At 40.6% G+C, this 12319-nt stretch overlaps 1 protein-coding gene across 2 annotated transcripts in view; it reads right to left on the bottom strand.

The window, feature by feature from the left end:
• Positions 1-12319, bottom strand: part of kcnip4a (potassium voltage-gated channel interacting protein 4a) — a 141820-nt gene that overhangs the window by 53189 nt on the left and 76312 nt on the right. Inside the window, exon 1 of one of the 2 annotated variants that reach the window (XM_030722573.1) lies at positions 9801-9929. The exons of the other annotated variant lie outside the window; for it this stretch is intronic. Coding sequence (XP_030578433.1) covers positions 9801-9855 — 55 coding nt within the window. The 5' untranslated portion in view covers positions 9856-9929. Of the gene's footprint in view, positions 1-9800; positions 9930-12319 lie in introns of those variants that run through there. 2 annotated transcript variants of the gene reach the window in all.

Below are 12319 nucleotides of genomic sequence, written 5' to 3'. Positions count from 1 at the left end.
TATTTCCCATCTTTTCTTTTTTTTACTCCGTTAAGGAACTAATAACAGCTTCGATTGAGGCGAGGCATCACAAAAAGGCTGCCGGAGGAATGATGAGTCCAAAATGTCAGCTTATGGGGAAGAAGAAAAGAAAAAAGGGGAAAAAAAGCATGTCTCTGACCTTACCGTCACCTAGACTTTAAATAAAGAACACAACCATCAGGGACAGATGATAAGAGCGAGGTCAGGGAGAAAGACAACACGGCAGAGTAGAGGGCTTTGAGGTTCAGGGTGTAAATGACTGCGGTCTGCAGTGGAGGGGGACAGAGGAAGTAGTTTAGCTGGTGTCTCCTGAGTCTCTCACTTCATATTTGTTGATATTCTCTATATTTTTCAATACACAATATTAAATAGAAAATAGACTAATTCATTCACTACCTCACATTCCCAAGACAATAATACGGAGCGTGAATTCATAGCGTGACTTGAATGTGTTTTTAAAATGGGTCATACATACAAACTTAGGACATCGAGCTGCTAAAAACTGATGAAAGGAGCGTGCGGCTCCTGTCAGATTTTCGAGATGAACCATAAAGTGAACTATTTCTTTCCATTCAGAGCAATAGTCACAACTGCCTGGTGCAGAAGTGCAGAAAGATCATCCTACCAAGACACTTTTTTTTACATGATTAATTAGAAAAAAGTGACATTGTAGTTTATAATTAAAAGCTGCTCCACAAATAAGGTCCCTTACACACCCTCTCAGGAATGAGAGTGATCATTTCCACGTTTAATCTTCACAGCCGGTTGGCTCAAATGAATTGTTAGGACGCTGTTTTACCATGGAAACAACCGCTCTCTGTTGTGCATGCTATTGGGCAGCTCATTTATCCCACTATCACTTACCTCCCTTTATTTGTGGCAGCTGGGTAAGAGCCAAATATAGCTCCCAGGTCCTGTGTACGTGTGTGTTTGTGTGTGTGTGTGTGTGTGTGTGTGTGTGTGTGTGTGTGTGTGTGTGTGTGTGTGTGTGTGTGTGTGTCTCTGGACATGACAGGACTGGCAACTGTGTAGGAAGCTCTTTGAGAACAGGGGTTGTAAAGGTGAAAAGAAGGTGTGATCAGAACCCTCAGTGAAAAAAGTTGAAGGCAGACATGGAGAAAAAGAAAGTTTTAAATTGAAATTAAATAAGAATTATTTTTTTTTTTGTTTCTTTTTATTATAACATCAGACCATGACCTAATCGCAAAGATTACTCCTCCACTTCTCAGCATCTCAGCTCTCCAATCACCTCAAAAACTTTACTCAGGGTGTAATCAAGGCCCTTGGCTAATGGTAATGAAAATAATCAAGGTCTGTGCATGTCATCAGGACACAGTGTGCGGGATCAATCAGTGTGTGATTGGTGATGATGGTAATTGCCACTGCAGAGAATTGTGGTGTGTTGGTTGGAGCATGCACTGTACTGTAGGTGGCAGAGAGCGTCTGCAGCAGCTGCAAACTGACAAAACTGCTACAGGAGAAATGCACGGAGTATCACATGAGCAGTGCATCAGTCTAAAGTAATAAAAAGGCAGTGAGCCATACCCACTGGGAAATGTGATAATTATGATTACAACATTACACAAACAGGGATGAAGGATTTAGTACCGATATTTGAAAACAAAACTGAATTCCTTGTTGCCTGTGCTGATTATTCCTAGATGACAGTCATGTACTTTTTTAGAGCAAGTCTTATTAAAGGAATTCCAACAGTTTATTTCTGGTGCAATTAAATCCCAACAGCAGTTTGATCTAAATTAGCTGGGCACTTTAAGTTCACTGTGTATCACTGTTTTTAAAAATTCAATCAAACTAAATATGTTTGCTAACTAAAAAGTTGCTTAAGTCTCCCCAGCAAGTGGAAACAAAAGAGAAAAAAAGCAAAACACAGGATGCAATCCACAGTTTCCTGGCTTACACACCTTCATGTTATTACGCTGTTATGCCAACCTCCAGGTGTGGGTCTCTAAAATAGGAGTGATATTTCTTGGTGGCCAATCTCGCTTCATCCGGTGTATGAAAGTACTAACACACAAAGGAAGCCTTGGGTGTAACAGGGACATGGAGATGACTCATGACAAAATGGCACCATTACGCCACATAATATAGTGCCACATAGCCAAATATATACTCACCGGACACTTTGTTAGGCACATCTTGCTAATACCAGACTGAACCCCTTTTTGCCTTCAGAACTGCCTTAATTCTTCATGGCACAGATTCAACAAAGTGCTTGAAACATTCGTCAGAGATTTGGGTTCTTATTGATATGATAACATCAGACAGACAGTTACTGCAGATTTGTTGGCTGCACATCTATGATGAGAATCTCCTGTTCCACCACATCCCAAAGATGTTCTGCTGGATTGAGATCTGGTGACTGTGGAGGCCATTTGAGCACAGAGAAGTCATCGTCATGTTCAAGAAACTATTATATCACCATCAGCCTTAATATTTGATATCCCTAGACCAAGCTGCTGATTATCATTCAACCTCTTACCAGAACTGTTAGCTGGGGGTGGGGCGGGGTGGGGATTTGAGTCGCACTCGCCTCCGCTGGCTTACTTCCACCCCTGCCCCTCCCCACCCTAGTGCTCCCATGCTATATGTGCTTACTATGAAGAGGTTTTTCAACCTCATACTGTGCCCCCATTATGGGGCAAAATATGAGATGATTTTTTTTCCTCACCTATCCTATTGTTTTCCACTTTGTTTCCCTCTTTTGTAACGGCAGCGCCTCTCGGTGATGGCAGCAAGGCCACAGACACTTGTCTCCCTGTGTTTGTCTGGCTGTTTGTCTTTTCTTGGATGGGTGTTCTGTTAACTATAAATTCCCCATAGTGGGATCAATAAAGTATCATCATCATCATCATCATCAAGGCAGGATGGATCATGTTGTTTACGCCAAATTCTGACCCTTACCATCCAAATGTCACAGTAGAACCCTGATAGGCATCAGACCGAGCAGCATTTTTCTTTTATCTTCTACTGTCCATTTTTGGTGAGCCTATGTGAACTGTAGCCTCAGTTTCCCATTCTTAGCTGACAGGAGTGGCACTCGGTGTGGCCTTCTGTTGCCGCTACATTTGATCAGTAAGAGATTAGGTATTCAAACAGTCCACCTTCTTCCTCTATTTATTGGGCTAATGCGATCACAACTGTGATCAGTGGACCTGCAGGTAAAAACCTCCTCTTAAGGTAAAAGCAGTGGGAGGAAGAAATCTGGTTTCCTTACGTTAAATTAAGTTAAAATTGAATTCCCATCTGCAGACAAAGCAGAGTGCTGCAACACGGCATTAAAACAAATTAATGTGTTCCATTTGTTTGGAAAAATTACACAAGAAGGCCTGTAACCTTCAAACAATATGGTTGATTGCAAACTGATGTGATTTGGATCTCAGTAATGAGATGTGTTGTGCAGCTGGTTTGCAGTCAAATTTGTAGTCTATGACATTTTCTCTCTCTTGTGTTTCAAAAGAGCACATTCAGTCAAATCAAACATCTTTTTTTGTTTTGTTCTAGCAATCTTACAGGAAATTCAGGGTCTTTTATTCTGGACAGGTCTCAAATGAACAGTGGAATGATCAATAAAGCTAATATAAGACATATCTAAATAATCTACCTGAACTGCATCAACACTAGGCTTGAAATTGATTTGTTTGTGCTCAGCACTGTTTGGATTTGCACTATTGACCAAGCAGAACTTGGCAGAAGATAAGTTCCCTGTATCTGATGGTATTTTGACTACTTTCAAAGTTTTAGCCAATGGCAATCTGACAGAGCCGCATTTTAACATTCTGATTCATCACTAAGCCCCCCCCCTCCCTCATCAAATTCCCATCTTACTGCAAGAAGCTTGTTTGTTTGGACCTGCTGCCACCAGGTGGAAGAAGCGAGAATCAGCCAGTCAAAGCCCAATATACTGGGAATAAAGCAAAGCGCATTAAAACAAGGTTTTTCCAGCAGACATTACCGTAGCCTCCATATAATTTTAACACGTCCCAAAGAGGATTTGGCCTTTCCCAAAAGGAAAATTACCAGAATGGTAATGAAAATATCTGTAATAAATTTTTCAAATGTGGTTTCATTTATTCAAGCATAAAATACAATTTCTGCTTATGAAATTACCAGAAATATAACTGAACTTACATGCACAGCCTGTCCCTCCCAATAGGCCCATTTCAAGCCAGGAAAAACCCCGTTGCAGCAACTGGCTTTGAAGTTATGTCTCATACTGTGAATTTTAATACTTAACAGTCTATTGCCAAAAACGGCCGTGACATTATATATGTGAGTGTGTGTGTGTGTGTGGGGGTGGGGCAATTCAACCTTTTCTGCCTCATCTTCCTGAGCACCTGTGATGAGTCTGAATACTTCTTAACTTAAAATGCTTTTCATTTCTCATTGATCACAATGCTAAACTATACTTAAACATTTTGGATTGTGAATCAATGTCATGACCGTCTCTGTAACATCTTAATATAATATTACATTACCTTTCAAAAAACAGTACAAAGTATGGTGACAAATTAAGTATTGATCAAACCAGCACTGTACCCGGCAGTGACAGCAAGTACCTGGGGTTGCTCTACAGATGTCAGTAGGAAGTGCCGTGTCCCACTGCTAACCACGTCACTCTGTGTTCAAGCTAAGCCCATTTTCCTGCACCTGCTGAGCTCCTCGAAGCAGGAAGCTATTCATTAATCCAGTTCTAAGTGAACCCTCTTAATACTGGTCACCGTGCCCTGTGGGACTCGAGTGATTAATTTCAGCGAACAAACTGCTGCTCCGAGTGCCACGCCACGGCAGGAAACCCAAAACAAGCTCGCAGCCCAAAGCCGACTGGTGTGGCTTCACTTTTCAATTTAAATGCTAATTTAGCGAGCGGCAAAACCAATACTGAATAATGACAGGGTGACTTTGAAAAGGACTGAGATTACACTCTGCTGATAACAAAGGAAAGAAAAAGAAATTCAAAGGGAACTAGAGACTGCATAGCTGACCCCTCCTCATTTACTCATGCTAGAGTAGCTGAGCATACATTTGCATATCAGACAATACGGATAGTTCAGTATTTTCCATGCAATGTCGTTTAATGAGAAGAAATGCTATTTCCAAAAATGCAGGGTACACCTAAGCCTTTTCTTAAGGTCTGCTCTTTACTCAGAGTAATTCATAGAGATCATTTCAGAACATCATGTGCCCTATATTAGCAACCTGACTCCTGAAGAGATGTCTCATTAGCTTGCACTTAATACTGTGACACTCATCAATGGACTTGTACCTTGTGCTAAGGAACCGTGTGCACACTGAATGTCCTCTCAAGCCTCCGTCACATTGTGACACCACCCAGCACTTCTGAACACGATGAGTAGCTCTGCGAAAATGTGGCAGATGGGTTGGAAAAAAAATAATGAGATCCACTCAAAGTGCTTTTGGCAGTCAGTCCATTTTACAGTGATTTGCCTTTGACTCAGAAACTCTATGAATACAGTAAAAACTGTTCTCGCAGGTCTTTTTGAGGCTGAAGAAGACAAGCACTGCTCAGATAGGACTTTAATTAAACCAATTTCCTAACTGGTGCTCACGTTAATAGAGTTTGGTTTAATTACATTTCTTTGCTGCCACTGTGCTCAGCAGAACCTAAAAAGATTGCTTACATAACAAGTGATGGTTTATATTTCAACAAAAAAATTGCCTTGTTTTTCACATAATCATATGGTGCTATGAGCAAACACGGTGATTGGTGGCATAGCTGCCCCTTAAAATGACATCTGCTGTCCCTGTGGTCGGTCAAAGTCTCCACTCATTTCTGTAAACACCAGAAGGCCTGGGAGGAGAGGGGGCCAGCAACAAGAAGCATACTGGATGTCTCCGTCGCCCTTTGTGCAAATGTCGCAGGAAGCAAGTATGAGAACACAAACCATCACTTCTTAGTTTAGACTGTTTGGTCAAAAAAGAAATAAAATAAAAAAAAAAAAATCAGGCCACTAGTTCAGGATGTTTTGAACAAATTTCAGTGTGGCAGCTTGAGTCACACTGCAGTTAATGTTTTGCCGTTTCCATTCGAAGAGCTCTACCCCTGAGGTGCCGTTTACACGAGACCGTTTTCATTTTGAAACGGTGTCGTTTTGATGCGTTTCGGCCTTGCGTTTACACGACAACGGTGTCGTTTTGATGCGTTTCGCCCTTCTGTTTACACGACAACAGAGTGAAAACGATGTGTTTCAGAAACGGGGTCCAGAGTGGAGCGTTTCAGAAACGCACCGGCTTGCGTTTTCGTGTAAACACTTGAAACCGGGGTGATTTGAAAACGCTCGACTCGCACATGCGCACTATGGTTGCGACGGCCAGTTTTTCGCGCACGCGCAAACTGATAAACAGTACTCGCGGATTCACGAGTGCTTCTTATGCTTTTCCTGTGTTTTTACCGTTTTGTAATTCAGCGTTGTGTGCAGCAGCGATCCAACCTCATCATCTGTCCACACAAAACCTCTCACATTGGCCGTTTTGTAAGTAATGAACAATTTGCCGCACTACCTACTGTGTCACTCCACGCATGCGCGTCTTGCGTAAACAAACTGCAAAGAGAAAACCAACGCCAACTTGTGGCCTGGCATGGGAACTACATCGTTTTCATCGTTTCACATGTCCTCGTGTAAACGCGGATCGTTTCTGAAATGCCATCGTGTAAACGAAAGGCTGAAACGCATCAAAACGACACCGTTTCCAGTGAAAACGGCCTCGTGTAAACGGCACCTGAGTGTACCTAGCTCACTCCTACACAAACTCTACTTACAGAGGCTCCCAACAACACAAACAGGCGAGCGATTTAAATAACACAAAACACAAGGCCAAACACATCAGCGAACAACAACATAATGAGACTGGCATATCCATTATCTTTGGAACATTTCAAACACTGCGGGAACATTCAAAAGCGGGCCAGGTGTGTGTTTGAAACAGAGTTGGAGGCCAGAGTTCCTATGACTACTTATTGGACCATCAGCTCTCGTCATGCTGATGAGTGCAGCTATGAAAATTAATGGAAAACAGAGTGGGTTGTGAAATAGCACTGAGGTCTCTCAGAGAGTGCATCTTTTTTTATTTTATCTTTGTATAAAGAGCTTCTATGATATGAATCAGTACGTTACACGATTTGAGAAACTAGAAATGTCAGCGCTGGAACTGGTTCCAGCTGGATTTGCAGAATAAACAAAGGGTTTAAAAGGGTTTGCTTTGTTCTATTATGTAAGAGCCGTAGTTCTTTTGTTTTTCCGATTTTTTTTTTAAAGGAGGCATCCATTACTTTTTTTGTTTTTTGTTTTCTGACCAACAAACCAAAATCCACAGAACAAAGAACAACAGCAAATATTAGAGATGCACAACTGTGAAATTCTGGATACTGATACCAATTTTTAAAATAATTTGGTCAACAGCCAGCGCCGATACAGATTTAATTTTTCCCCCAGTTTTATTTTGTTTTGGTTGCAATTTGTTCCAGTGAAACAAAAATGTTTTTATCTAAAATCACTTTCAGTGCTTCACACAATTTTGAGCATTTGGTGAAAAATTGGTGCAACACAACAGATAAATATTGGCTGCCAACAATGGTAAATGTTATCTTATTTACCGATATGCTGATATCAGTCAAGGTCCAAATAGGCCAATACCAATATATTGATAAATTGGTGCATCTCTAACAAATGTTCATATTTCCGAGGCAACAAATTATTACATCATAATGATTAATTACGTAATCACCTATTTACAGATCAACAAACCTCTTCCTTGAACATTTAAGCAATCAGGTAAGACAGGTAGGCCTGTCAGTTGGGTAAAAAGTACTGTATGTGGAAATTTGGTGATTACTTTACTTTGTTAAAAAAAAAGAAAAAAACCCACAGGAGCATAAGTGGGTGTTTAAGAAGCATATTCATCTTAGACTTTAAAAAAATAAAAGATGTGTAACCATTTGGGGTCTTGGGTATAATTGGCCATTTTTGACTACTTTTGATTTTAACCTTAAAAACTGCCTTGTTTGGTATAATTTTTTTCAGCACAACCTCATTTTTTTCCCCATTTTCACATACTGTATTAACACACCGGACCTAAAGTGACAAAAATATAAAATCACAAGCAGACTCGCAGCCACATGCTGAAATGTTGCTGGCAGGAAAGTGAGTTGCAAGTGAGTTTGCAAAGTCAACCACAGGGGGAGCCAACATGATAACATCTGTAGCAACAAACCTAAAGATAGACTTAAATCACTCGCACCCGGCTGAACATGAACATTTTAAAGAAGCTAAAGGAAAAATGAACAAAGCTAAAGCTATCCAAAGCTCTGAGCCAACCACAAGTTAGCAGCCTTTAATGTATGTATATAATGTTTTGTTATATAAAGCTGTTGCACCTGCTTTTGTCTGGTAAGGAAAATAGGTCACGTAAAGGTAGGTATATTCCCATCAGGTAATTATTTGTACCTCTTTCCAGTAGCAGAGCACTTTATGTTCAGTTGTTTCAGGGAGAGAAGATCCTGTAACTTACTGTTTGCAAGAAATTGCAAGGTTTAATAATTTCTTCTATTTTGAAAATAATATTTTCCATTAAAGAAAAGTTGATTTTTGTCTGTACATGCTGTTAGTTACTGTTCTTAGACAGGAAATCGGAATTCAGTTGGAATCGGAAGTCCGCATCAGCATGTCACACCTCGGGAAAAAATGTGGTATTGGCCAAGAAAATTGTAACTGGTGCATCTCTCTTTGCAGCCAACCCACAAGGTTAATTTGTAGTTAGTTGCTCAGCTAGCCAGCTATAAGAGATTTTAGCAACATGGGCAGCTAGCAGTGTGAAACCTGTTTGGCTCTCTCTTAAACCATTAACCCACCGTTTCAGAATAATTTTTTAGTGTACATCTATCATCAATCTACTAGCAATCAACAGATCAACAGGCACAAAAAATATTTATTTTGAAATGTCTGAGTTTGCATTAGCTATAAACACTGTATGTATGCACAGTAAATGGCACAATACATGCAAGAAATCTACTGCTAGATTGTGTGTCTGGATCCCATGTTCTCCTTTCTAGGTCTCTGTAAAATGTGCTTACAGAGCGCACTCTGTGATCTATTGCTTGAGAGAGTTACAAAGAGTCTCTCATTCATTTTGCTTTCAAACCTTCTAACAATACCCAAGTGAAATATGACTTTCTATACTTTACCTGTCATCCATTCTGTCTCTCTCCCACTACACCACTAAATATAACCTCTGTCAGTTATTGTCCACCGGCCACCCACTAAATATTTCATTGTTCGTTAATAAAGACTGGCCTTCCTTGTGTTTTGTTACAGTGACAAGCTGTGATGGTGATGCTGATCAGCACATTATTGGGGATGTAACATAAGCTTGTGCGACTGCGTTGGCAGAGAGTCACGTGTGGCATGCTGGGTGTCTGTGTGTATACTGTCACAGGAAAAAAAAATCAATACTGAGGAAAAGCAAATGGAAAAAAGTCGAGCAAGTTTGTGGAGTTCTGCCGCAAACGTTTACCAAAACGTGGCGAATTTCAAGTCAATTTCATGGACTGCTGGTGTGGCACAATGAATTCAGATGGGATTATAAAACAGAAGATTAAAGGGGAACTTTGTGCATTCACAAGTCCAGAAAACACACACACACACACACACAACATAATTATCTGTATGAAATACATCATACAGTGAAAGACTGAACATTACTTTTCTTGTTAGGCAATTAACAAAATCTTCAGACTTGCCTACCTGTCTTACGTCTTTGTTTTGGCTGAAGAGAGAAGATGACCATTAAAGCCCCCATGATGCACTGCAGACTTTCTCACTTAGTGATCTGGAAGTCCCGCTAGATTTCACACACTTTCCCTCCCACAACTGGGTCGCTTGCAAGTGAAAATATTAGGGAAAAAAAAAAAAAATCCAACGAGATGCTGGGAACCTCACATTAAATTTAAAATCTGTTCTCCTGTCCAAACTTCTCCTTTATATTCACCCTGGTTAGGTGGGCTGTACGTAGAGCAATAGGAGTGGGAGTAAAACATGCGTGCTTCTGGTGAGTTTTGAATTTTTACGCGCACACTCTGCAGCCCCCCTCCCTTCTCTAGTTTTCCCACTATGAAAGTGAGAGCTTGCTGGCTGATCTCTGCACTGCAAAAGCTGCTCTGAACCACTTGAGCACCTAGATTCATTGAGCACTCTGAGAAAGGCACAAGCATGCTGTGGAGAGTGTTGCTGCTGCTCTTTCCAACAGACCTTTCCTCACACAGGGAGGGAAAAATTGGAGGGAGGTTAGAGAGCTCATCCTGTAGATAACCATTTTTTTTTCCCCTTGCTTGCTGCCTTTTAACTGCATCTCCTGCTGGGAATGGGAGGAGAAAACCACGCTGTGTCCATGGCAGTGAGTAAGTTAGAGCTGATCTCTCACGCTGGTGTAAATATTTAAATTATGTGCAACGCTGCTTGTGCATAATTTAAAGTCTCTTCTTGCAAATGCTGATGACAATTTTATAGAAGATTAATGACAGGGCGGCAGTTTTAACATATTGTAGCCCATCTACTACAACTGAAATTGAATTCAAATCACTAAGAGATAAATAAAATATTTTTTTCACAACAGGATTTCTGTAAATGTCTGAAATAACAAAAGAAAAACAAACAAAATCCTCTAATTTACAATGAAAATGATGTCAGTGAGGTACAGTATAACAGAAAAACATAATAGAGGCAAGAGATAACAAGATCATCTGTATGTATCAGAATGGTTTCTGATGCAACACTGATTCAGTACTCAAAACATCTGAGAAAGTCTCCTGCTTCCACGCCTTTATCCGCCCTGAGATGTAAAGTAATTGCCTCTTCAGAGCTGATCCTGCTCCCGCTTACGTGGCAAAGTCAGGCTGACTTTCTGAAAGATCCTCAGGATTACGGAGACGGTCAACAGGTCAGAAAAACGCTAAGGCCCACATCTTTTCTATCCTCATCCTTTGCTTGGAACATGCAAAAACTACAGAGGAGATGCTTGCCTGATGTGACACATCAAAAGAGCTAAATAGAATGAAAAACACTTCCGCTCCCTATGCCACCCACACACAATTCATTTCGTGAACTGTGTGACAGCAGTTCAATTCAGAAATAAGAACAGCCAACCACTGCAATCAAGTACCAATTTGCACCCACTCCATTAACCTGCTTCCTGCCTGCTGTGTGTTCTTTGCTGCTCGGGGCCTCTGTCAGAGAGAAGTTGAGGTACCATTGAAAGGGGCGAGTTTTCCACCTTCAGCAAACCCACTCACTCAGGGGGAGGCTCTCTAAACTATGTATATATGTAATTACAGATAAAGAAACATGCACAAAAGAATGTCTGCAGCTATTCTGAAGGTTAAGAACCTTTAAATCACCAATGCGAACTCTATTTCTTTTGTAAATGGTTCTCCTAAAAGGAATCTGACCAGCATTTACTGCAGCAGGACACCTGCATTAGAATACCAACCACCTCTCTCTTTCATACTCAGCTAAAGTAGACTGTTTATGCTTTTTGCCCTGCTATATTTTCTTCCACTGAGGTCAGGGGAATTACAAGGACTCAGCAGTACTGTGGCTAGATAAATTACTGACTTCATTTAAGTTCGTTAACATGAACCTTTTCAGACAACCACACCATTCACTAGAGCCTTAGTTTGCCTTGAAATTCTATTGGCTATTGGAGCGGTGTATTATTTGTACAAACAATAATACATATATTAGTAAATTTTTGAAAATCTGAGGCATCAACTATCAGAAAATTCCTGCTACAAAGCTTTAGCTCCATCCACATTTAAAGCAATTTGCTCTTTGTCACTTTGTAGCAGTAGACAGTTGTCACTGATACTAATTATCAAGGAGTAAGTCAGAATACAATTATTTCATAATATGTTAATGCACATGATAACAATGACTCAGTGATGGAGATTTTCCCCGTTGTGTTTTGCTTCAATCACCCGTCTTAAAGTTCAGACTACTTTAACCCAGCACCTGTTCACATTTCACTGCTTATTTTGCCTCTCACCACCACAGGTCCTCTAATTTCATTAACATTTCTGTGTGGACATCCTCTTGGCTTCTTAAAATCCTGGAGTGCTGAGATGTAACCTATCATCTACTAGGGCTGCAGCGATTCATCAACGTAATTGATGACGTTGACTACAAAAATTTATGATGCTGCTGTTGGCCACCACACAACTATAAACCATGTTGTAAGCACATCCTCTTGCCACTGTGTACGTACGTAC

This window comes from Archocentrus centrarchus, assembly GCF_007364275.1.
Source record: "Archocentrus centrarchus isolate MPI-CPG fArcCen1 chromosome 18 unlocalized genomic scaffold, fArcCen1 scaffold_23_ctg1, whole genome shotgun sequence".
In the NCBI taxonomy this organism is placed as follows: Eukaryota; Metazoa; Chordata; class Actinopteri; order Cichliformes; family Cichlidae; genus Archocentrus; species Archocentrus centrarchus.
The sequence above is the reverse complement of the archived record's forward strand: the minus strand, read 5'-3'. Positions and strand labels throughout refer to the sequence as shown.